This window comes from Ranitomeya variabilis, chromosome 2 (assembly GCF_051348905.1).
Source record: "Ranitomeya variabilis isolate aRanVar5 chromosome 2, aRanVar5.hap1, whole genome shotgun sequence".
Lineage (NCBI taxonomy): Eukaryota > Metazoa > Chordata > Amphibia > Anura > Dendrobatidae > Ranitomeya > Ranitomeya variabilis.
The window spans coordinates 782608522-782635576 of NC_135233.1; the positions used below are offsets into that span (position 1 = coordinate 782608522).

Consider the following 27055-nt stretch of genomic DNA (forward strand, 5'->3'; position numbering starts at 1 on the left):
AGGAAACAAGCATCAGTGTTACCCAGCCACCACCACAGCATGGGTTTGGACCTCATAGTAGAGCCTGACATGAGTGCCTTCTTGCTGCACTATCTGCAACATAATCCCCGTATAGTTATGATTAGAAATAGTGCTGACTACTGGGTTACCACTTTTGCCAGATGCTTCCCGCCCTGGAAATGCTGGTGTTTCGAAACATGCTTTTTTACAACCTTAAGATTAAGAAAGCTTCTCCCCAAGACAGCAGTGAAGCTCACAGTTCGCATCGCAGCTCTACACTTCCAGCCTCTGGCACATGAACTCGTCAATGCCAAAACATTAGCAGCAGTGGTGTAAGTGGAAGAAACAATCACCCCTCTGTTTCAGTCTGTAATTGTTAGTTTGCTTACTGTAAGTGATGTGTAATTTGTATGTAACCCCTTCTCATATACAGCACCATGGAATCAATGGTGCTATATAAATAATAATCTAATATATAATTGCCTAGAATACTACTTCCTGCAATTTGTGCCTACTTCCGTGGCTTTTTCCGGAGCTAATGTCCGGAGCTAATGTCCGGAGCTAATGTCCGGAGATAAGTGACGTCACCAGTGTCCTACACCCAGGCAGAGCACAGGGGCCCCAGGCAGCATATGGGGCCCCAGGCAGAGCACAGTGGCCCCAGGCAGAGCACAGGGGCCCCAGGCAGCATATGGGGCCCCAGGCAGAGCACAGTGGTCCCAGGCAGAGCACAGGGGCCCCAGGCAGCCTATGGGGCCCCAGGCAGAGCACAGTGGCCCCAGGCAGAGCACAGGGGCCCCAGGCAGCATATGGGGCCCCAGGCAGAGCACAGGGGCCCCAGGCAGCATATGGGGCCCCAGGCAGAGCACAGTGGCCCCAGGCAGAGCACAGGGGCCCCAGGCAGCATATGGGGCCCCAGGCAGCATATGGGGCCCCAGGCAGAGCACAGGGGCCCCAGGCAGAGCACAGGGGCCCCAGGCAGCATATGGGGCCCCAGGCAGAGCACAGGGGCCCCAGGCAGCATATGGGGCCCCAGGCAAAGCACAGTGGCCCCAGGCAGAGCACAGGGGCCCCAGGCAGCATATGGGGCCCCAGGCAGCATATGGGGCCCCAGGCAGCATATGGGGCCCCAGGCAGAGCACAGTGGCCCCAGGCAGAGCACAGGGGCCCCAGGCAGCATATGGGGCCCCAGGCAGAGCACAGTGGTCCCAGGCAGAGCACAGGGGCCCCAGGCAGAACATGGGGCCCCAGGCAGAGCACAGTGGCCCCAGGCAGAACATGGGGCCCCAGGCAGAGCACAGTGGCCCCAGGCAGAACATGGGGCCCCAGGCAGAGCACAGGGGCCCCAGGCAGAGCACAGGGGCCCCAGGCAGCATATGGGGCCCCAGGCAGAGCACAGGGGCCCCAGGCAGCATATGGGGCCCCAGGCAGAGCACAGTGGCCCCAGGCAGAGCACACACCAAATCGGAGGCCGAGGGGCCCCGCCAACCAAATCGGAGGCCGAGGGGCCCCGCCAACCAAATCGGAGGCCGAGGGGCCCCGCCCACCAAATCTAAGGCCGAGCGGCCCCGCCCACCAAAGCGGAGGCCGAGGGGCCCGGCCCACCACATCGGAGGCCGAGGGTCCCCGCCCACCAAATCGGAGGCCAAGGGTCCCCGCCCACCAAATCGGAGGCCGAGGGTCCCCACCCACCAAATCGGAGGACGAGGGGCCCCACCAACCAAATCGGAGGCCGAGGAGCCCCGCCCACCAAAAGTAAGTGCGGCCCCAAAAGTAAGTGCGCCCCCGGGTGCAAAAGTAAGTGCGCCCCCGGGTGCAAAAGTAAGTGCGCCCCCGGGTGCAAAAGTAAGCGCGGCCCCGGGTGCAAAAGTAAGCGCGCCCCCCAGTCCCGTGTGTGAAAAGTGCTGCTGTAAAGCTGGTAGCTCTGTTCAAGCACCATGTATTTCCTTCAGGAAATGCCCATCTAATATATAATTGCCTAGAATACTACTTCCTGCAATTTGTGCCAAGAAAGAACATACCAATATACATAGTTATTGATACATATTATTTATTATTTACATTATTGTTCTTAAGCAAAGAACCGTTGTTGTGGCATTTGCCACAACACGCAAAGTTGTTGTCTGTCTTTCATCACTCCCCTCATAAGCATGTTCATGGATCCTGTGTAACTGTACCTTAAATAACAAGAATTGTCAAGAGCTGGTGAGTGCAGCCATTTTTTGTTCTTTCTTACTATTATTTATTAATTGTATTATTCTTACATTTGAATAAATAAAGTATATATGGATTCTAGACTCCCGATTCTTTAGAATCGGGCTGCCATCTAGTAATACTAATAAATAATAATTTCTGTGAATCCTTTGACACTTTTTTAGACCAGCTCATAAACTAGCACAACTGCAAGTCTTACACGTGGTGAACGAATGGGGAGGATGGTGCAGGAGTAGCTAGAATTGAATATCTATACCATCAAGGAGGGTTTGGACCCTTTCACATTTTGATCTTCCAAAATTGATGAGTGGCCTGAGCTTGCCTCACATGCCTTGGAGGTTTTTGTCGTGACCGGCAGCCAGCATTCTTTCAGATCGTGTCTTCATCGTTGCTGGTAGTAGTCTGAGTGATAAGCGCAGCTGGCTGTCATCTGAAAGTGTAGACCGCCTAACTTTCAGCAAGATGAACAAGTCATGGATCTCCATGGACTTTTGCACCCCAATCGTAGATTGTAAAGATTAATGCAGCATACAAAAAAAGGAAATATCTCCTAATGTCGCGCAACTGTACTCTGTGATATCTTTAGTGTGACTTCTGTGCCTGCTGTTGCTGCAGATGTTAGCACAACACAAATTTGTGAAAATGTGAACAGTCCTCTACATCTGCTGGGTTGGCTGTAGTGGAAGACTTGTTAGTCCCTATTATACCATTTTTACTGTGGTGAAATTGATGCACTTTGTTGGTGTCTGCCACAAATTTTTTAAAATGTGTAGACTCCTGGTTGGTCTCCTTCATGCATGTTGCCTGTAGCAGTAGGCCTCCAAGACCATCAGGCCTCCACTTCCTTTGGAGTCAACTACCCGTGTTACTACTATCCTTAGATTTTTATGACCATGGTAGTCTACGAAACTTCATGTTGAGCCAAACTCAGGTGGCACAAATATCAAACAAGCTGAGCTGTTCTATGTGGTATCAGGATCCCGGCGAATATTGCAAATTTGGCAATCGTAATCTGAACCGAACATTGAAATATTTGCTCATCTCTGGTCACTATACCCAGCAAAGACCAGTGATGTCATCTGAGCGGACTGCTCTACTCTCCTGCACTACTGAGTATAGTGCCACACTTATTACTATTCATAAGCCGACAACAGAGCGGGTGCTGTGCGCAGGGAGGTGGGCAGCGTGAGGGGAACTGCGCAGTGGGGGACGGTGTCACTGATGACGCTTTGTTTCGGGGAAGGGGCAGGGACTGCTGCAGCGACCACAACCTCTGCCACCTGATGACACTTGAGTATCCCAGCATGCACTAGTGATGCTCAAATGAATCGTCATCAGAACGCAAATAGAAAAAAAAAATACACTAGCTGTTCATGTAGATAAAGAACGGTAGGCAATTCTTAAAGCAAGTGTATTACAAAATAGCTTAGAATTATGGGACTAAATAGATAGGGAGTTAGGAGCAAAATTACTTTGCCTTTGGACAGCCCTTTTAAATGTGTTATATATGCAGGCGCTAACTGTGGGATCTGTATCGGTCTACAGAATGGGGGTCCCACAATCTCCACTTTCCTTTTCGGACTGATGCCCCAGCTGCAGTGACAGGAGTGATGGCCGCGCAAATGCGGCACTCTCATTCCCTGCTATGGGAATACCAATGCAGCCGAGCTCTATTAGTCTGTTCCTTGTGTGTGTTTGTCTGTATCTTCTACTTATGTTATATTTGTGTTGCAGCAAGTTGGTATCGATAAGGGTGACATCCCTGATCTTACCCAGGTGAGCAGCCTTTACTATGAAAGCTATTGTGATGCTTCGGAATTAGCTACAAATTTTTGCTTGTTTTTTTTAATTTTTTTTATACCATTGCAAATGCTTAACTGGGTTTTCTGCAGGTCAAAATTTTAAGTAGGTACTTTCTAATTTGCCTAGTCTCAGATATGCAAACTAGGGCCAATTTGATCCTAAGTTGTGAGTTTTAGAGGGCTGGTAATGGACAGAACACAGGGACTACGTATGAATTGCTCAGACTTCATATCATTTAAATTAGAACAAATTGTATGGAGAAGGAATTCTGTTTTTCATCATTACTTCATAGTAGACAACCTTCATTTTTAACCATATTTTTTTTCCTTTAAGGATGGTATCGTCGATGAGCCGGTAATTTAGGCACTAATTTTAGACTTTGCTTTCAGCGTGTCTTTGTTCACCTTTTACTTCTTGGCAACATCATAACTCCTGCTTTACCTTCTATATCTTCAGATAGTAGCAGAACCTTCTGTCATAAGCGCAATTACACAAAAAGACAATTCACGTATCAAAGCTCTGTTCCCACGGAGCATAATTCCAATTCTTGGCTGTCTTGGTAAAGGTGCCATACGCATAGTAGGGTTGATGACCATGAATAATATAAACCATATCGAATATTCAGAAAGTGAAATGTAACAGCAAAGAATTGTTTTAGCTGAAATTATTTAAACCATCACCATTTTTGTTTTTTTCATTTTTATTTTTTTTTTAATTTAAGACAATATTTTAAGTTTTGTGTTTTTTTTTTTTTTTTTTTTTTTGTTTCAAAATTGGTCTTTTGTTCACTAGTAAGTGACTGTATCGGGTCACATTTCTGCTCCATGAAGTCCAAAACTTACTGGATGTAACCCTAACCTGTATTGCTGGTTTGAACAACTTGTAAAGGGAATCCGTCAACAGGTTTTTGCTATATAATCCGACAGCAGCATGATATGGGGATATCGACTCTGATTCCAATGATTTATCACAACTGCTGCACCCAGTAAACTAAGGGATACAATTAGTTTTCTCTGCTGCAGTTGAAGCAGAGCTCAAATGCTGAGCCCCACGCACACCACTGAGTGTCTGCTTTCTGTGTACCGTGTATATTGACACAGCTGCTAATCAGTGGAGGGTGGCAAGGTTGGACCAAATGTATGAGATTCATAGTCCTCTGATGTTAAACACCTGATGATATAACACTGCCCAGTAAGTAACACATCACTGGAATCTGGGTCTCTGCTATGTAATCAGATCAACATGATGTAGGGACAAAAGCCTGCTGACAGATTCCCATTTATGTGGAATTTGATTTGATTGTTCAACCATCAATCTACTTCTGTTACCAGTGTATGGCCATCTTTATGTATTCCATATAGTTTATGTTACATGCTGAAGACCGCCGAGTTCTAAGGACATTTTTAGCTAGCTGCGCAACAGAAGACATTCGTAGAAGCTTTTAGGACGCCGAAATTGTAGTGTGAAACAGTTAATATGTGAACTGATCTAATGGTCGCTCTTTGTATTATAGGCTAAGCAATCTGTAATTTAGTGAAGCCTCCTTAAGGCTGGGGCAAAACGGCAACTTTGGCTGTGACACTGGTCTTGTGGCTTAAGATCGCTGGGTGTCATTGCTATATTGCAGTACCATACAAGTGAATAGGGTCGCATAGCAAACCTGGGGGTACTGCAGTTGGAGTTCCCCATTTACTTGTTTTGCTCTGTGATACAGCAGCCCCTAGAACGATCCGTGTCTCGGCCAGAGTTGCCATATAGGTATCTCCTCAGTTTAAAGGTCTTAAAGATCCACACATTCCCATTCATTCTCATGTAATGCAGCATTGCTGTGTGCAAACCTGACCTCAGACAGTACTCCAGTAGAAAGAAAGCTGACACTGCTCTTTTTCTCCCATATGGATTTTGGGTACACTTTTTTTTTTTTTTTTTTTCTTTCTGAAAATTTTTTTTTTTTTTTATTTAATTTAGGTCATTTAATGTGTTTAGTTTTTTTCCAGTCTTAAAATCCTCCTAATGCTTGATTGCATGCTACAACTTTTAGTGGGTTCACCTACACTACTAGTGGTTCCTCTTTGATGTCTTCAGTGGCTTTTTACTTTTTGTGTCCCTTTAATCACTCTATTTTCAAAGAGGCTGTGTCTTTACTCACATTGTGTATTCAATCTGAAAAATTGACTTTTTGATAGTGAATGTCACTATTTATTTCATAGGCACCAAGCAGCCTTATGGAAACCCTAGAACAACATTTAAATACATTGGAAGGGAAGAAAGGCAACAAGTTTGTATCTAAATCTTTTTTTTAATCTCAAAATGTTAATATTGTCTAGCCCCCATCCCCCAAGTACTGCTTTCAACCAAATATCATATCCACATACTACATCTGTGCTCCATCACATGGCTGTATTCTGGATTGTTATGTACACTGCTCAAAAAAATAAAGGGAACACTTAAACAGAATATAATTCCAAGTGAATCAAACTTCTGTGAAATCAAACTGTGCACATAGGAAGCAACACTGTTTGACAATCAATTTCAAACGTGTTGTGCAAATGGAATAGACAACAGATGGAAATTATTGGCAATTATCAAGACACACTCAATAAAGCAGTGGTTCTGCAGGTGGGGACCACAGACCACATCTCAGTGCCAATGCTTTCTGGCTGATGTTTTGGTCACTTTTGAATGTTGGTTGTGCTTTCACACTCGTGGTAGCATGAGACTGACTCTACAACCCACACAAGTGGCTCAGGTAGTGCAGCTCATCCAGGATGGCACATCAATGCGAGCTGTGGCAAGGTGGTTTGCTGCGTCTGTCAGCGTAGTGTCCAGAGGCTGGAGGTGCTACCAGGAGACAGGCCAGGAGACTAGGAGGGCAACAACCCAGCAGCAGGACTGCTACCTCAGCCTTTGTGCAAGGAGGAACAGGAGGAGCACTGCCAGAGCCCTGCAAAATGACCTCCAGCAGGCCACAAATGTGCATCTGCCTGCACAAACTGTTAGAAACCGACTCCATAAGGATGGTCTGAGTGTCCGACGTCCACAGATGGGTTGTGCTCACAGCCCAACACTGTGCAGGATGCTTGGCATTTGCCACAGAACACCAGGATTGGCAAATTCGCCACTGGTGCCCTGTGCTCTTCACAGATGAAAGCCGTTTCACACTAAGCACGTAATAGACGTGAGAGTCTGGAGATGCCGTGGAGAGCGATCTGCTGCCTGCAACGTCCTTCAGCATGACCGGTTTGGCAGTGGGTCAGTAATGGTGTGGGGTGGCATTTCTTTGAAAGGCCGCACAGCCCTCCATGTGCTCGCCAGAGGTAGCCTGACTGCCAATAGGTACCGAGATGAGATCCTCAGACCCCTTGTGAGATCATATGCTGGTGCGGTTGGCCCTGGGTTCCTCCTAATGCAGGACAATGCCAGACCTTATGTGGCTGGAGTGTGTCAGCATTTCCTGCAAGATGAAGGCACTGAAGCTATGGATTGGCCCTTCCATTCCCCAGACCTGAATTCGATTGAACACATCTGGGACATCATGTATCGCACCGTCCCGTTACACCACAGACTGTCCAGGAGTTGGTGGATGCTTTAGTCCAGGTCTGGGTAGAGATCCCTCAGGAGACCATCAACCGCCTCAACAAGAGCATGCCCAGGCATTGTAGGGAGGTCATACAGGCACGTGGAGGCCACACACACTACTGAGCATCATTTCCTTGTCTTGAGGCATTTCCACTGAAGTTGGATCAGCCTGTAACTTCATTTTCCACTTTGATTTTGAGCATCATGCCAGCTCCAGACCTCCGTGGGATATTAGTTGTGATTTACGTTGATAATTTTTAGGTTTTATTCTCAACACATTCCACTATGTAATGAATAAAGATTTACAACTGGAATATTTCAGTCATATCTAGGATGTGGGATTTTAGTGTTCCTTTTTTTTTTTTTTTTTTTTGAGCAGTGTGTATATATTGTCCATATAGTTCCTTTTGTGTGCCCTTTTTTTGGAATTTTCCTATCAATTTTCCATGGTTTTCTTGTGTACATAAGCCCTTAGTGTGTATGACAGTGCTCAAGAGACATTGTGGATGATGCATGTAGTCACTTGGTCCTCCATGCTCCCATACTGCTCTCCTGTATTGCTACTAGGAGGATATGGTACATGTGAGTGACCGTGATTCGTCATGTAACTATTTCCATGTCAGAGAATGGCTTGTAAGGACATCATTACTACCAAAGGGAAAAACTGCTTACATGAGGCCCCTATTAACCCTATCCCTGCCAGGGACATATGACCTACTGTACATCCTTGTAGGGTAGCTCTACAGTAGCCAAGGACAAATGAGAAACATTCTGGCCTTTAATGGCTGGATCACTGCTACAGATGCGTTCCAGTGCTCATTTTGAAGCTGACGTTTGTTGTTTGTTTCAAAAGGAGACCAAAATCGCCACCGTAGTCTCGATCCATCCTGAAATTTCAGGGGATAAAGTTTGAGCTGCATTTGTGTGCAGCAGGCATTCCCATCTCTCACTTTAAGGCCTCATTCAGTTTTTTGTGTTTTTTAATGTACCCTCAAAAAAGGGGTATTGGGGCTCAAATACTTTGATTACTAATATTTCCAAAATGGAGAGGCAAAATTTTAAATGTTTTATTCCGCTCATTGAAATTTTCAGTTTTTGCCATGAAGTTCACATTTAATTGTGTTTTGATTTATTTATTTTTTCTCCTTCCCTTCTGTACTTCACCTTGTACCCAAAAGTCAAGACTACTTGCTGTGCATAGGTTTTATCCTTTTTTGCAACTTTTTACTGCTTGAGACTTCAAAGCCGAAAAGTGGTTAAAAGATGTAGTTACATAGTTGGTCCATTATCCTGGTTGAAAATGTTTTTATATGTACGATTTGAAAAACAAACCGCAGCAAGCCACTGCAAATGACATCCAAAAGCAGATTTAGAATAAGACACTTCAGGGAAAACACCCCCACCCATGCGTCTTCCGTTTTCATAACGATGCGGATACGAAAAGACGCCCTTTGCAAATACAGTGGGGAAAATTAAGTATTTGCTACAATGCCGATTTTCCAAGTTCTCCCACCTAACAAATAATGGAGAGGTACACTTCAACTGTGAGAGTCGTAATCTTAAAATAGACTAAGAAAGTCGCATTGTTTGATTTGTAGATAATTAATTTGCATTTTATTGCATGAAATCAGTGTTTGATACAATAAAAAAACAGAACTTAATATTTGGTACAGAAACCTTTGTTTTCAGTAAGAGGTCAGACATTTTCCTGTAGTTCTTGACCAAGTTTGCACACAGTGCAGCAGGGATTTTGTCCCACTCCTCCATACAGATCTTCTCCAGATCTTTCAGATTTTGGGGCTGTCACATGGCAACATTGAGTTTCAGGTCCCTCCAAAGATTGGGTTAAGGTCTGGAGACTGGCTTAGTCACTCTATGACCTTGCAATGCTTCTTACGGAGTCACTCCTTAGTTGCCCTGGCTGTGTGTTTTCGGGTCATTGTCATGCTGGAAGACCCAGTCACGACCAATATTCAATGCTTTTACTGGGGAAAGGAGATTATTGGGCAAAATCTTGCGATACATGACCCCATCCATCCTCCCTTAAATTCGTTGCAGTTTTCCTGTCCCCTTTGCATAAAAGCACCTCCATCTCAGCCTTGTGCAATTTTGTCCCTGGCACTCTTAGACAGCTATTTGGTCTTTGCCATGGTGGAGAGGATGGAGTGTGATTGATTGAATGTGTGGACAGGTGTCTTTTATGCAGGTAATGAGTTCAAACAGGTGCAATTAATGCATGTAATGAGTGCAGAGTAGGAGCGCTTCTTAAAGGGAACCTGTCACCACGTTTTTGGAAGATGGGATAAAAATAGCGTTAAATAGGGGCAGAGGTGGGCATTACATTAGTGTGTGTGTTATGCGTTTATTACCCACCTAAGTTGCCGAAATAACTTTGCAAAGTCTCCGTTTTCGCCTGTCAATCAGGCTGGTCAGGTCACATGGGCGTGGTGTCTTCACCCAGATTTGGCGTAGTTTTCCGTTGGTGGCGTAGTGGTGTGCGCATGCCCAAAGTCCGGAATCCTCTTCCAGGGGATTTAAAATAGCGCGGTGTTCGTTATTGCATTGGTGATCGGTGGGCGCGGCCATCTTCCTTTGGCCGCGCGTGCGCAGAAGCGGCGCTCTGCTGGCCGCGGCTTCAGGAAAATGGCCGCGGGATGCCGCGCGTGCGCAGATGGATATCGCGGCGGCCATTTTCCTGAAGCCGCGGCCAGCAGAGCGCCGCTTCTGCGCACGCGCGGCCAAAGGAAGATGGCCGCGCCCACCGATCACCAATGCAATAACGAACACCGCGCTATTTTAAATCCCCTGGAAGAGGATTCCGGACTTTGGGCATGCGCACACCACTACGCCACCAACGGAAAACTACGCCAAATCTGGGGGAAGACAACGCCCATGCGACCTGACCAGCCTGATTGACAGGCGAAAACGGAGACTTTGCAAAGTTATTTCGGCAACTTAGGTGGGTAATAAACGCATAACACACACACTAATGTAACGCCCACCTCTGCCCCTATTTAACGCTATTTTTATCCCATCTTCCAAAAACGTGGTGACAGGTTCCCTTTAAAGAAAAACTGACAGGTCTGTAAGAGGCAGAATTCTTGCTGGTTGGTAGGTGATCAAATACTTATCTCGTGCAATAAAATGCAATTTAATAATTTAAAAATCATACAATTTGATTTTCTAGTTTTTATTTTTAGATTCTGTCTCTCACAGTTGAAGTGTACCTACGATAAAAATTACAGACCTCTCCATTCTTTGTAGGTGGGAGAACTTGCTAAATCCGCAGTGTATCAAATACTTATTTTCCCCACTGTATCCTTAAAGGAGTTTTCCCTTTCTTGATTCAATTTATTTATTTTTGTTAATAAATTAAGGTATTTTGGACTAAAAATCAATTTTGCAATTGGCTTTTATGTCCTCTTTCTTTTCACATTCAACTCTGATATGGTTGTAAATCAGATGAGAGAACTTCAGAAAGAGATAAGTTAAAGGCTCCCTTTCAGACTGTCATAAGTTGACTTATTCACAGATAACTCATTCTACAGATGGTGCAACTCAGAGGATATAGAAGCTCTATTGCAAAAAATTATTTTTAGATCCAATTACATGAATTTAAGCAAAAGTAAGCCTCCGAAGGTGGACAACCCCTTGTTAAGATATTCTTCTTTTTATGTCTGTCTTAGGTGTTTAAATAAATATTTATACTATTATATATATTTTTTGTAATGCTTTTTAATGAGCTGACTTTAAATTTTCTTTTTTTTTTCTCTTGGGTTTGGTTCATTCAGTGATGGGTAAGAATTTGTATATTTTTTATGGTGTGATTATTCTATCCATGTAAAGATCTATTTGCAGCCCCCCACAACCCTCATTCAGTTCACAGCTCTGCCTTATGATCGAACTTGTTTCATTCACAAGGGACTTCCTGTGATTGTGAATGGATGCTTGGTACTAATGCGTCTTTTCCTTCTTATGTCTAAGTGATACATATTATTAACAGGACAACCTATTTAAGGGCTAAAATGTCTAAAATATTGCAACTTACTAAGGTGTTTGTCAGATTTCTGGTGTAAGTACCGTATATAGTCGAGTATAAGCTGAGACCTCTAATTTTGCCACAAAAAACTGGGAAAACTTAATGACTCGAGTATAAGCCTAGGGTGGGAAATGCAGCAGCTACTGGTAAATTTCAAAAAATTTAAAAATAGATACAAAAATAGATGTAATAAAAGTCAAATTAATTAAGCCATCAGTAGGTTGTTTTTGAATATCCATATTGAATCAGGAGCCCCATATAATGTTCCATAAAGTTCATGATGGACCCCATAAGATTCTCCATAATAAAATACGCCCCATATAATGCTCCATAAAGTTCATGATGGGCCCCATAAGATGCTTCATACAAAAATATGCCCCATATAATGCTGCACAAAGGTTGATTATGGCCCCATAAGATGCTCCATAGACACATTTGCCCCATACAATCCTTCATAAAGGTTGATTATGGCCCCATAAGATGCTCCATAGAAAATGTGCCCCACTGCCCCATATAATGCTGCTGCGATTATTAAAAAAAAAAAACAAAACAAAAAAAAAACCATACTCCCCTCTTGTCCTGAGCAGGCGGGGACACCTGCACTTGCGATATTCACTTGTCCCTGATCCAACGCCGCGCACCGCTCTGTCTACAGTCTCTCTGCAGTGACTGTTCAGGCAGAGGGCAGCACGCACACTAAACTCGTGATTGTGCCCTCTGACCTGAACATCACAGCCAGAGGACACAGAAGACTGAGCCCGGCGGTGGAATGGCGACAGGTGAATATCGCAATTCTCACCCTCCCCCCCATTATACTCACCCTCCCGGCGCGGTCCCTGCTTCTCCGATGCGATGGTCTCTGACGCCGGCAGCTTGTTCCTGTGTTCAGTGGTCACTGGTACCGCTCATTAAAGTAGTGAATATGCTCTCCGCCCCTATGAGAGTGGAGTCGCATCCATATTCATTACTTTAACCAGGTGACCACTGAACACAGAAGAGCTGTGGGCGCCTGAGAAGCAGGGACATGCAGAGATGCGCCGGAGTAGGTGAGTATAATTTTACAGCTGCTGCTCCCCCCCTCCCCTGCCGACCCCTGGAACAATGACTCGAGTATAAGCCGAGAGGCACTTTCAGCCTAAAAAAATGGGCTGAAAATCTCGGCTTATACTCGAGTATATACAGTACCTTAATTATCCTCCTCTATAAAACTACATAAATTTGGTATTGCTGTAACCATACTGACCTAAGTTAATTATTTGTTCAGCAGTATAAAAAAATAACATTTCACTCTTAAATTTTACCAATGGCCAAATTTGCTGTGTTTTTTTTTTTCCTTTTTTTTTTTTTTTATTTCTCACCAGAACGAGTTAATAAGGCATTTAAAAGGGTTGTTACCTTTCAGTAAATCAATGCCCCTGACTGCAGGTTATTATAATGAAACAAATCTCACTGTAGTCTGCTTACTCTGATGTAACATAACACCAAAACACAGAAATTGGACCAATGAAAAAGTGACAGGGAATAGTTATCACAAAAATGAACTTTATTTTATAGCAATAATGACAAACATAAAATTAAAAAGTATATATTATAAACTTATATAGTACAATACAAAAATGTGCACAAATTAAGCCACATATAGTAGTGCAAGCCGCTATATGAAAAAATATATTTAATGGGAAGTAATCTATAGCATATATTTATCCAAATAATTCAATTTATTATTATATTTGATTGGCACCAGCCAAATATGATAAAATTTCAAAAAATGGTGTAAACACAGAAATATATGTGAATAAATAGGGTGTAAAAAGTGCTATGTGCAAAAGCTGAATCCCTCCCTGGGGATTGGGGCAAAAGGCCAAACCGAGATAATTAAATAAATATAAAAGTGCTAAGTGCAAAAGGTGTTGAAAATCACAAAAGGCATGGGCCAGGTAAGGTGCCAAATATGGTGCTATATGCAGTAACTGGTTACCATCACAAAGAGCTTCTAAGTATAAGGGTGCTCAGTATTATATTGGAAAAACGCCAGATTACTTACAATAGGAAAAGTTTCAGGGCTGCCGGTGGCTAGTTCTGTGCATCCCATATATATCCCATATATATCCCATCACATATATTTCTGTGTTTACACCATTTTTTGAAATTTTATCATATTTGGCTGGTGCCAATCAAATATAATAATAAATTGAATTATTTGGATAAATATATGCTATAGATTACTTCCCATTAAATATATTTTTTCATATAGCGGCTTGCACTACTATATGTGGCTTAATTTGTGCACATTTTTGTATTGTACTATATAAGTTTATAATATATACTTTTTAATTTTATGTTTGTCATTATTGCTATAAAATAAAGTTCATTTTTGTGATAACTATTCCCTGTCACTTTTTCATTGGTCCAATTTCTGTGTTTTGGTGTTATGTTTCCTCTTGGTAGTGGTTCTTCACTACAATTTTGACACACAGGTGATCCATTCATTATAGCTATAAATCCCTTATATATTTATATTTAATTTTTTCATTTATATTGTTTATATTGGTGTCATTTCTGTGTCCGTACTTACTCTGATGTACCAGACTCTGCCGCTGCTCCCACTGTCTGGCAATGGCTGCTTTGCTGATGTCACGTTGACGGCACAACAGCCAAAAAGTGTCCTCAGCGACAACGAAGAGAACGTTCCGTCCACACGGACAGTGCCGCTGTGCTCACTTATTGGCTGCCACGCCGTCGATGGGGAGGGGGGAGAAATGGAGAGAAATTTTAAGAAGCCACATTTTTATGATGTGTGGGGTTTTTTTTTATTCCCAAATTCAAGAAGTTGAGAAAAAGTGGTATTTGAAACCAAAAAAAGTCTTGCTAAGGTGTTAATAGACTTTACTGTTCTTTTATAATAGAAATTACCGTATTTTGTGGACTATAATACACACTTTATAGTCAGAAAAATTCTTCCTAAAAAGTGCGTGCATCTTATAGTCAGGCAGATTCCTGTGAAGGAGGAGAAAGCTAACACAATGTCTTGTCCAATGTCACTTGGAGAACTGCTCACTATCTTCCTGCCCCACCCTGATCTAACTGATCAGTGCAGGACAGAAGAGAAGGCTACCGGTAACAACACACCGATACTGAAGGACCTTTCAGGTAATATGCCTGGAAGGAACTTCAAAGTATATGGTGTGTTTTGATCAAATAGATAGCAAGTATGTTACGGCTGAGCGGTGAGTGTTTTCATGATATAGCTAAGCTGTGTATGTTTGCATGTAGCAGAGCGGAGTGTGTATGTAGCAGAGCAGAGTGTGTGTACTGCACATGCAGCTGTGTAATTCATTGAGCGCACATAAAGTGCGTGCTGTAAAGCAACATGTATAATACACATCTTGCAGTGATGCATTAAATTATTAGTATTGATCCCTGCACTCCTTTAAAACACCAGGGGAGTTCTATATGTGTTTTCTGTTATCAAGAATGCAGGTGCTTCCTATATTCCAGAAAATATGGTAATTCATATAAACTTACAATGTGCAATTTGTGAAGTCATGTATATAGTAGAAACTAAATGTTTTATATAATGTATAAACTAAAGTACATTTGTGATTTCAGCTCCGGATCACCCGGAGGCAAGGTAATGTAACTAAATACATATCTTGGCCTTCTTCCCTTGTGATTTATAAGTGGTATATTCATATACTCGTGTAATCTAAGCCATAATGCAGTGCTTGAGACATCGGAAGCCCTGACACCAATGTAAACAGAGCTTTATTCTTAACTAGCTAAGTGATGTCCTATAGTCATTATGCACCAGTTTTTCCATAGCGCTACTTAAAGGGCTCATTTTAATCACAGGCACTCTCTTAAATCCTCCTACCCCTGTTGACTACCCTTCCTGAAGCAGCATCAACAGGAAATTTGGCCTTTTAGAGCTTGAGCCTCTTGTAATCTTCATTCTCTTTTCAAGCACTGCACCGCTCTATTGCTTTCATGCTGCCATTGGGAACCCTGATTACATCAGGACTGTGAAGTCTGTAAACCAGTCCTCTGACTCCTTAATTTCCCTGACTCTGACCCCACCGCACTGCCTCACTACTGAGCATGAACATAAAGTACAGCACAGATTCATCTTATCCAAAAGTCGAGATCCTTAGATCAGGAACAGACATTTCTAGGACATTTCATAACTTTCCTAAATTCTGCTGAAAACATTTACAGCACATCCTGTATTGTACTATTGTACCCAATTTATTATATACTTTGGGAGTCTGTCCATTTTAGACCTACTTCCGACTCCATCAAAATGGACTCCGACAAGATGGTAGATAGCAGAGAGGGAACAGGAGAGAATGCGTTACATATTGTATTCCATAGTGTGTGAGAGGCAAGTGTTCAGAGAACCTATAGATTTTAAGGACTTTAAGTGCATAATGGATATTTATGAAATTGGTAATATACTTCGTACCCTAGTCAGTGGTCCAAAATCCTTAATAACTAACCTGTAAGCTTATTATCCATAGTTTTGCTATGTTTATTGTGTAATTGGTGTTTTTAGTCTTCCCCTGCTACTACAGTCACCTCTCCAAACACTACTCCATCCAAGACTGTAGACACCTCGCCACCTCTTGATCTTTTTGCAACTGCAAGCGCTGCATCTCCCATTTGGTAAGTCGTCTTCATTTTGCACACATTGATATCCTGTTTTTTTGAGCTTTATTGGTCATTTTGTGAAAAATTTATCTGGCCATTGTAGTGTTCTATGTAATCCCTGAAGGTCAACTGCAAATCTTGAAGGTTTGTTTTTTAGCCAGCAAGCTGTATTTCCTGATATTTGGTGCGTATTAATGGTTTCATTGGGAAAAATACATAACAATTCGGAAGAAACACATTGGTCCTGATTCCTTTTAGACTGGCGTTTTGGTATACCAATCTTAATGAATAAGTAGTGCATCCGGCTCATCTGTCTTGGAGTGCACAATCTACTGCAAATGAGAAAAAAAATCCAAACTAGATACAAAAAAAAAGTTTACAACTTTGGATTTGTTGGAATTTTCTTCTAATTGAAAACCTACCAAAGGATGGTGTATCAAAAAACTTTACAGATGTAAAAAGTCCCTTGAGCGATCAGTAGTTGACGTGTTTCAAGACACTCCTCTTATCTAAATGTATCCTTAATGAATGGACCGCTAGAGTAAGATGGTCAAATTCATTAAATGGTATCTGCCTCTTAAAGAATTTTACATAATTCTCAACTTTGAAGTGACATTTCCTGAAATTTTCACTAGGTTGTGGCCGGCATACATTTCTGACGTAATTTACATCACTTTTGAGGCATTAATTATGAATTTGTCTGGTACGCTTGGCGATGCCCTGCTCCTCCCAACATCTCCTCCCTTTTCAAAAAGGTTTCAGAGACTGGCATAAAAGCATTAAGTTGTAAAATTTGCACAAATAATTTACAGTAATTTAAACAGATTCATGACCAAATTCCATCACAAACTGCTTGATAAATTAAAGCCATGTTATGTATTCATCCAGATTGGTGTTTGGCCTAATATTCAGAAGGAAATTCTTTTCCTGATTTTTACATATACATTTTCCCATCATACATCCTGGTGGTATCTTCAGTTTTGTAGGAAACTCTTACCAGTCACCAAGGTTGCATAATTATCTTTTATATATGGAGTTATAAATTATCTAAACTACATACATTAATAAAGACATACAATATTGAAACCCCTTATAACTAATTGATATAACCCAGTCAATTAGGTTGAGTAAGATTTAAAAGGGAAGAGGTTTGCTTGGAATTATGAAGGTTACTAATGCCAAAAATTGTTTAGCTCTTTATTTATGCGATTCTATACATTGTGTCCAGCTGAAACCCATTCCAGTGTGTGTTACAAATATATCATAGTGATGTGACTCAGCAAGTTGAGACCTAATGAATTATGCGCCAGTCATTCACATCAATATACAAATGACTGTGAAGTATATTTTCCGTAATCTCATTTTGGTTTGTCCTTTGCAGTTCAGCAAAGCTCTCCAATGATCTTTTGGATCTGCAGCCAGACTTCACCTCATCCGGTCAGGCGGCATCTGCTGCTCCGGCAGCTGCCAGTGCATGGGGAGGTAAACTCAACATCCATAATTATCTTTAAATTTTTTCCAACACACCAGTGGCCCTCCGTAACGTAATTCAAATGGCAGCCCATTCTAGTCACGCGTCAGGAGAGGCTGCGATCTCAAGAAATGCAGTACTGAGACCTGTGTCTCGACTGATAGAGGAGCTACGGTATATCATAAGCAAAAATGCAAGATCTGCTGGAGAAGTACATGTTACAGGAGAAAAATTAAATCTTCTCCTCAGCTGGCTTGAGCACAGAAGACTGGAGACAAAAATTATTTGGGCTTAGTCAGCGGTGGAAAAGATTTTTCTTCTCCAGTTACTCGTTTATCCGGCAGCTCCCATTTGTGTGCTTCTGATAATGGTCTTCTGACAGTTGACGCATAGCTGGCTGGACCTATGTTTCTTCAGACTGCAGCCTTCATGCAGTCGGCAGTGATTTTATTTGTCAGAGAGCACGTTTTTGAAAAAAAAAAAATAAATAAATTTTATATATATATATTATATATATATATATATATATATATATATATATATATATATATATATATATATATATATATATTTCATTGAAGATATTATATTGTAAACGATGCAGTCTGCAACAAAATCCAAAGTAAACCCCTCTGTAAGACCTATAGATTAACATGTAAATTTGGTATAGATTTTGGATTGATTTTGTGCAGGACACGTTAGAGGTTTCCCTTGCTTTGCTTTGGATTAATGTTCGCAGTCTCTATGCAGAATCAAGCATGTGAATTCACACCACACGTTCATGGTCATAATGGAAGATGCCACAGATCTTCCAGAGATGTACGTTATATGCAGTCACAGAGTATATCATCGTGTCCGTTTCCTTTTTAGATACTGTAATATCCAGTCTTTTGTATTTCATTCAGTAGCAAGAAAAAAAGGAGTATGAATGGTTTTTATTGATTTCAAGTGTAGTCTTCATTAAAACCAAACAAACATTTGCTTTGCCTACCCCAACTGTTACAGTTGCCCTAAACTTGATACGTGGGTGGCTCTGTGTTGTGGAATATGTGGTCACCTTATGCTTGCCATCTCATTGTAGGTGCGTATGACAGGTATACTGTATATCCTGCAGAGCTTTGCTTGAATATATTGTATGGTTTCAGTAGGGAAGGTTCCAGATCACTGGCATTACTACTGCCCTTTTCTGTTTTTCTTTTTCTTCACATGCAGGTAACATTCAAAGTTTCTCCTTTTATCCTACCTCTTACACTTGTTTTCTTTTTAATCGCTTGCTTAATGGATTACATGACAGATCTTTTGGGCGAGGGTGAGTAGTTTTTCTGTCCGGCTGTGCCTTCCTCCTTGCCTGCTTCTGTGCCTTTTCTTCTGACATAACTTTTTCTCCCCTTCCATGTTGCATGCAGACTCTCTCTCTGCGCCTTCTACTTCTCTTATCGCAGAGGCTCCTCAGCTTTCTGACCTATTTTCAGCTGAGGCCAGTGCCCTTCCTGTTGCTTCCTCTGAACCTCCAGCACCCTCCGTGTCTCCGGCTCCTGCCACTCTTAGTACTGCCAGTGCTGATGTCGATCTCTTTGGAGGTTAGTAAGGCTGTAGACATCTGCTTTCCTTGCATTCCCTTGTACTATACAACATGGCCGTGCGTGTCAATGTCCTCCTAGTTTAATTTTTTTCTCAATAAGATCATACCCAACAATAAAAAATACAGATGCCAACGTCTGAGTTTTCTGCAAGCCAAGTTGTTTAAAGACATTGAAGAAATGTATTCACGAACCCCGAGATGCTGTCAGACAAGAGATTACAGAAATGTTTCCACTGTGGTTATCCTTTCATGCTACATAGCAGGATGACAGATGGTACACAGTCAGGAGGTTTTCGCTAACTCATCTGAGAGCAGCATAATGTAGGAAAAGAGACCCTGATTCCAGAGATGGGTCACTTGGTTTACTGGGTGCAGCAGTTGACACTGAGTTCTTAGATGTATTATGTAGCAGAACTTAGAAGGCTAACCTTACCCACACTACTGCTTTCTGTGTACTTTGTCTATTGACATTAAGCTGCTTACCAGAGGAGGGGATATGGTCGGGCCAGTGCTCCTGTGCACTACGATCTGGGCATTGATGATGTCCTAGTGATAAAACCTTCTTTATAAGTAAACAGCCCACAGTGTCTCAGCTTCTGCCTCATGCTGTCCTCAGATTACTTGGCAAAACCCTGCTGACAGATTCCCTTTAAGGGGGTACTCCAGGGAGATCATTTCTAGAGCTGACATCCATCTTCCTGTTGTATGTAACTTCGTGTGATTTTACTTCCAGTCACAGTGCTGCTGCTCCCCCTCTTTTTGGGACATTTTATCAGAGGATCAGCGCATGTGGCTTGCTACTTAAATGTTTTTGTCATGTGGCTTTTCAAAGACTTGTCCCATGGCACAAAAGAGAAAAGCAGCAGGAGTTTTCACTTAGAAACGCACTGTGAGGGAAAACTTGCACAGCTCTGGCTGCCGCGTTGGGCTCTGGCTGCCGCGTTGGGCTCTGGCTGCCGCGTTGGGCTCTGGCTGCCGCGTTGGGCTCTGGCTGCCGCGTTGGGCTCTGGCTGCCGCGTTGGGCTCTGGCTGCCGCGTTGGGCTCTGGCTGCCGCGTTGGGCTCTGGCTGCCGCGTTGGGCTCTGGCTGCCGCGTTGGGCTCTGGCTGCCGCGTTGGGCTCTGGCTGCCGCGTTGGGCTCTGGCTGCCGCGTTGGGCTCTGGCTGCCGCGTTGGGCTCTGGCTGCCGCGTTGGGCTCTGGCTGCCGCGTTGGGCTCTGGCTGCCGCGTTGGGCTCTGGCTGCCGCGTTGGGCTCTGGCTGCCGCGTTGGGCTCTGGCTGCCGCGTTGGGCTCTGGCTGCCGCGTTGGGCTCTGGCTGCCGCGTTGGGCTCTGGCTGCCGCGTTGGGCTCTGGCTGCAATATTTTGCCTGTCCTTGCATATGACTTCTTAGGCATCTAGATCCGCCAGGAAGGGAATATTTGAATTGCCTATATTTAAAGGTTGATTGGCTTCTCATTCCTTTTGCCCTGTTGTATGCAGAGTAGTTAGTAGCTTGTGTATCCTACGAGGACACGTGCCAGTGTGAGCCAGCATTTCAATGGTACCTGGTTGTAGGCTATGCTGCTGGTTTATAGCTAGCAGGGCCATTAGTATTGGATTGGATTTGGGCATGCTGGAGTACCTGTTAATGGGGGGTGACAGTTCACATAGATCATTGACACAGTGCGGCAGACTTTGCTATACATAATTATCCCATTATCCACTAGAACACGTAGTGCAGACAAAGCGGACCTGTAAGTTTCCGCCTTCAATTAGGCTGGGAGTTGTACAGTTTAACCCCTTAGTGACCAGGCCAAATTTTTCAAGTCTGACGTGTTTCTTTGTGGCAGTATCACTGGAATGCTTCAGCTTATCCCAATTATTTTGAGATTGTTTTGTTCGTGACACCTTATATTTTATGAGAATGGTAAATTTTGGTACATATGTTTTGCGTTCATTCATAAAAATATCAGAAATTTGATACGTCTAAAAATTTGCAATTTTCAAACTTTGATTATTCCTTTAATCCAGGAAGCCGTGCCACACAAACTAGTTAATAAAAAACATTAACCTCATGTCTGCTTTGCATACTCATCATTTACAAAATGTTTTTGTTGTGTTAGGATGTTGGAAGCTAATGTAGCAGTAATTTTTTATTTTTTTTTTGTAAAGAAATTTACTGAACATATTTTTAAGGACCCATTCAATTTTGAGGTAACTTTGGGTGACCTATATAATGGAAAAAAAACAAAGTGCTAACATTTGAAAAAATCGTTCTCAATATATTCAAAATTGCTTTTAGATAGTTTATTAACCCTTCAGGGTGCTTTTCATGAATTAATGCAAAGAGGCATGGCGGGAAGGAAAATTGTTATTTTTACCTTCTAAATGTTAATTTCTGAGCAGGCCCCTATAGCTGTCAGACTGTGCCATTTGGCTGTGAATTGCCATGGCAATAAGGACCACACAATCCTGACGTGTGTTGATTGGGTTAAAGAGGGGACCCCCTACACTCTGTTAACCATCTAAATGCTGGAGTAACTTTTGACTGCAGCATCTAAGGGGTTAAACTGCCATGGTCAGTGCCAACACTGATTGTGGCTGGTGCAGTAGGATATGAAAGGCTGGCCACACCAAATATGGATTTGATTTAGATTTTTTTTTAATTTTGTTCATTCACTTTGCATTTTTTTCATTGATTTTAAAAATAAAATATTAACACGTCTTATTTTTTAAAGCTTTCTTACTTTGCATATTTTTTCCTAATCTACATAAAACTTTTGCACAGTCCTGTATACTACCCAGCTAAATCTTCTCTTTCTCACTACTCTGTGCAGAAACGGGAAGTCTCTTGTCCCTGCATTTATCATTTCCAGCTGCTCCCTCCTCCACCACCCCTGCCAGGGACTCCTGCAGTCTAAAGGATTCAGCTAGTCCGTTTTTAATCACATGATGTCAGAGCTAATGAAAAAGAGAAGAATTAACTGGGTAGCAGGGGAAAGGAGCAATTGTAAGTTCACAGTGCTATATAATATGAGGATTGCAATATATAAAAAGGATAAAAAGGAATGCTTCTTCTTTAAGTAAGTGTTCATAGAGTTTTAAATTTAATTTTAAAAACATTTAAAAATAAATCTGCCACTGTACTGAATACGTGAAGCAAAATTCGTATTGAAGACTAAACTGTTTACAGGAACACAATGATTGGGCTGACACCCTATTTCTGTCTTGTTGCCATTTTCTTATGTTCTTTTCTGGTAGTCTAAGATCCAAAAACGTTTTCTATATCTATCCCCCATCCTTGAGTAGCTTCTGTCATGCAATACCAGGGGCATATCCTTGCTTGAACACATTAAGGGAAAATGAAGAGCAATCTGCTTTGCTCAAGCAAAGATATCCATTGGTAGCTGGTAAGTGGCCTCTTGTGGTTGTGCGCTCTCACCATGTGCATGAAGCCCTTATACAATATCCGCCTGTTTGTATCATGTGCTGTAAGTGACTTATGCAGTCAGAGGAAATTGCGCTTGTTGTATAAGGGAATGTAAATGATTTTTCTTCTTTTTCTTCCCCTTTTTGATTTTGTTTTTGCTTCCATTAAATCCCCTCACCCTAGATGCCTTTGCTGCTTCTCCTGGTGAAGCACCTGCAACATTAGAAGGGGCTGCAGCACCACCTACCCCTACCCCTGTTGCAGCGGCTCTTGATGCATGCTCTGGAAACGGTGGGTTTCATAATCTGCTCCTTGTCACCTGTCGGCATGCCTTGCACTGTCTTAATTTAATTTCTGTTATTTACAATATGCAAAGAGTAAATGGCAATTCATTGCAATAATATAATTGTTGGCACTGCGTCCTTGCTATAGTGACCTACAAATCAAGTAGTCTGCAGATGGGATTAATTTCTGAAAGTCTTTTATGTAGTTTTGCTATTGTCTCTTGGAAGGCTGTGCTACCTTGCTGCAGTGCCAGGAATACCTTTCTATATTGAATAATTGCTATTTAATGCTCACCAATATTGTAATTGAACTTGCACATTGTGTTATAAAGCTGTGTTCACACTGCGGCTGCTGGGTTCTGACATTTTTATGGAAATGTTTAGCAAAGCATACAGCTCTAGAATTGTAATACACAAATTGCTGAAACTACGTCACATCCTATATAAGAGGTTTGGGTCCATTGGCGAGTGTAAGACAACAGATCCATCAAACACCGTTACTAAGCGAGGACATGATCTAGATGTATTAATTAAAGCAGATTTGGGGATGGTGTGTGATAAAATGGTGCAATAGAAAGGTGGATATATTGTGCAATGCAACCAGTCATATTCTGCATATGCTGTAGGTAACACTGCTGTTTTTATTTTAATTATATTTGTACTATTGTGTATTGTTACAATTTTTAAAGCCGTGGCCAAACTTTGAGGACACAAATTTTTGGCTTTCACAGTTTGCCACTTCTGTATTTTTAGATCTTTTAGTGAGATGCTTCTATGGTTACTGAAGTACGAGCATTTTATAATTTTTTTTCACTTTTTTTATTAACTAATGCATCAAGTTTATGCAAAGATTCAATAATTGGTGTCTTCTGCAATTCACCTTGTCACGCTGGATATCAGGCCAAACCCTGACTGATAACAACCATTTCTGATCTAATATGTGCTTAGGGTTTATCACAATTTCTGCATTTGTTTTTCCCCCAACTTTTTGAGCATTGACCATGGGGTCTTAATGGGATTGCGATCGTGGGAGTTTCCTGGCCATGGATCCAAAATTTCAATGTTTTGTTCACCTGACTACTTGGTTATCACTTTCGCTTTGACATGGTGCTCCATCGTGCTAGAAAAAGTATTATTTATCGCCAAACTGTTCCTGGATTGTTAGCAGACGTTGCTCTTGGAGGATATGTAGATGCCATTCTTTATTAATGGGTCAAAATATGGGATTGAGCCCTTGGATAAAAAGCAAACCCACGCTTGAATGATCTTTGGAAGCTTTATTGTTGACATGATCAAGGACTCATGGCAGGTCTCCCCTTTTCTTCTCCGGAAAATCATTATTCCATATGTCCCAAGCAGTCTTTGCAGGAAGTATAGGGTTTGGACTTCAAAGGACAGCGGTCAAGTTCTCTCTGAAGTCCGAGATAATGTCCCCTTCAGACTGTTTGAAATATTTGGAAGAATGATTGTCCAGAGGTGAGTGCTACTACTATTGCTTTGTCATGCTAACAGTAAAGCACCATTCATGTGTGGAGTTGACTTTCATCTGAGCGGCATCACTAGCCATTTTGCCTAAGAACACTGCTACAAATAATTGCATCTAAACTTCCTACAAGAGCAACTTCTTCTAACAATCCAGGAGCAATTTGGTGATGAACAATGCTTTCTCCAGCATGATGGTTATCACTTTTGCCTTGTGACATGGCCCACCAAGTGGCTTGGTGAACAAACGATTGAAATTTTGGCTAGGAAACTCCCCAGTTTTCAATCCCATTGAGAACTTGTGGCCAATCCCCAAAGGGAGAGGAAAACCCAAAGCCTAGTCATTGTCCTCAGTCAGGATTAAGCCCAGAATCTGATAGCCAGCATTCCAGGGTGAATTGATGAAGTCTTGACACATGAGGGTCAACACTGTAAATATTGAGTCTTTGCATAAACTTGATATATTTCTCAATTAACATTTTAAGGGGTTCACTCACACTCGCATATAAATGGGATGAGTGCAGTCTGATAAAAAAAAATACCGTAATAATAATCTTATTGGACTCAGACCAATGTTTTTCAACAAGGCAGTGCAGATCTGTTTTTCTTTTTTTTGTCTGTATTCGGCATAAGAAGAAAAAAATTGCAGCATGCTGCGATTTCACTCCAAAATCTGATGTGTGAGGGGAAAATATCAGATGCCATATGTGGCATATATCAGTGTGGCATCTGATTTTTACGTATGTATTACAAATTTGTAGCATGGGAAACTAAATGGTATTGTAAAAGATTAATATATTTATATTCTAGTGAGGGCAAGCCATAAAATTCCTATATTGCTGATAATTGTACATCAGTAACCATAGAAATATCTGACTAAAAGATCTAAAAACACTGAAGGGGCAATCTTTGTGAAAACCAAAATCTGTTAGTCTCAAAACTTTTGGTCATGACTGTATATGTATTTTTACAGTTAAAATCTCTGAAGCTTAAAATCCCCTCCATTCATCTAAATAAGGCTAGCACATGGATTTCTCCTAGCCGCATTCAGATGAATATGGCAGTCGCAGACATGTATGAATGAATATACGCTAAGGGGACATTGCCATGGGACCGAAGGATGAAATCCGACATTACATCCACAGCATAGTGTGACGTGATATAGACTTCACATTTTCAGATCCGGTCAATATGCGCTGAAGATTGTGCCTGAGATTTCAAGAAGTCTTGGTCACAATGCTGGCACTGTACTATGCAGAGCATTTACTACATGCAAATATACAACCGAAAATACAGTGTGTACTGTCCCTTGGGAACGTACCCTTAAAGTGATTCTAGCTGCTGGAGGGTCATCTGATGAGAAATACAGGTGGCTGCTTTCATGGGGATGTTTGTGTATGTAATGAACTTTCCAGTCGCTTTGAATTGACTTTATCATAGCATGAACTGTGTTCCTGAGCCTTCAATACAACGAGTTCTTATTCCTTCCTAACTTCTCCATCTGTTTTCCACTTTCTTCCTAAGACCCCTTTGCCCCATCTGAAGGTAGTGCAGAAGCTGCTCCTGAACTGGACCTTTTTGCTTTGAAGCCAGCTGAAAGCAGCACTCCTGTAGTTACCCCTACGACTAGTACAACCACTGCTAGTGCTCTCACCACTACTCCTTCTCCTCCTCCTCCTCCTCCTGCTGCAGCAGTTGCTCCTACTACCACAACTGCTACTACTGCTACTACCACTACCACCGCTGCCACCACAACTGCCAGCACTACAACAACTACTGCTACTGCTGCTCTAGATATCTTTGGTGGTAAATTACTTTGTGGGTTTTTGATTGATATGTTTTTTTGTTGTTTTTCATCGCTTCCTTTTGTTTTTCTTTTCCCATTCATTGTAATATCTGGTTGAGCTTCCTGGCTTCACTTATTTTTAAGACCGTGTTTTGAGGCAGACATTAAAATCTCAAGTTGTAAAATATCACTTGTTTAGTCATGATCTAATAAGTCATATTTACTGCCATCAGCTACATTTATTAAGTTTCTGTAGTGAAACTGTAGCAACTTACCATAGCAAACCTTGGCTCATTTGGCTGTTTAAAGGGGATATCCAATATTTTGAATACTTTGTCAATTTACATCACTCAAAAAAAAAAAAAAAAACCTATTCACCCTTCTCCACCACATAGATTGAGATCTGGCTGCTGTGAAGTCCTGCTCTGGCTCGAAAAGCTATGTCTGCTCCATCAGAAGTTTCCAGGACTGCAGTAGCCTGTATTAGGCTAGGTTCACATTGCGTTAGTGCAGTCTGTTCAACGCATGCGTTAAAGGGACTGCGCAACACAAGTGCCTTTTAAAGATCGCGTTATGCGATCGCGGTAGTGCAGATGCTCCATCTGTGCTAGCGGTGACGGACCCCGAAACGCTGCAGACTGCGTCCGAGGGTCCGTCACAGAATGACGGTACATCACTAACGCATGCTGATTATGACATACGTTAGCGATGCGATACATAATGGCAGTCAATGGGTGCGCTAACTCATCCGTTACATAG

At 42.2% G+C, this 27055-nt stretch overlaps 1 protein-coding gene across 7 annotated transcripts in view; it reads left to right on the forward strand.

The window, feature by feature from the left end:
• The window catches only part of SNAP91 (synaptosome associated protein 91), a 200708-nt gene that overhangs the window by 132022 nt on the left and 41631 nt on the right, over positions 1–27055 (forward strand). For 2 of the 7 annotated variants that reach the window (XR_013221812.1, XR_013221813.1), the window contains exons 9-14: positions 3949–3990; positions 6228–6299; positions 15245–15266; positions 16188–16297; positions 17664–17764; positions 22928–23035. Coding sequence is in view for 2 of the 7 variants with exons in the window: in XM_077289805.1 (XP_077145920.1) it covers positions 3949–3990; positions 4351–4371; positions 6228–6295; positions 11388–11393; positions 15245–15266; positions 16188–16297; positions 17664–17764; positions 19048–19062; positions 19160–19333; positions 22928–23035; positions 26035–26316 (949 nt within the window). In the remaining 5 variants the exon portion in view is untranslated. Of the gene's footprint in view, positions 1–3948; positions 3991–4350; positions 4372–6227; positions 6300–11387; positions 12034–12095; positions 12168–15244; positions 15267–16187; positions 16298–17663; positions 17768–19047; positions 19063–19159; positions 19334–22927; positions 23036–26034; positions 26317–27055 lie in introns of those variants that run through there. The other 5 variants (XR_013221816.1, XR_013221815.1, XM_077289805.1 and 2 more) reach the window with 4 other exon arrangements.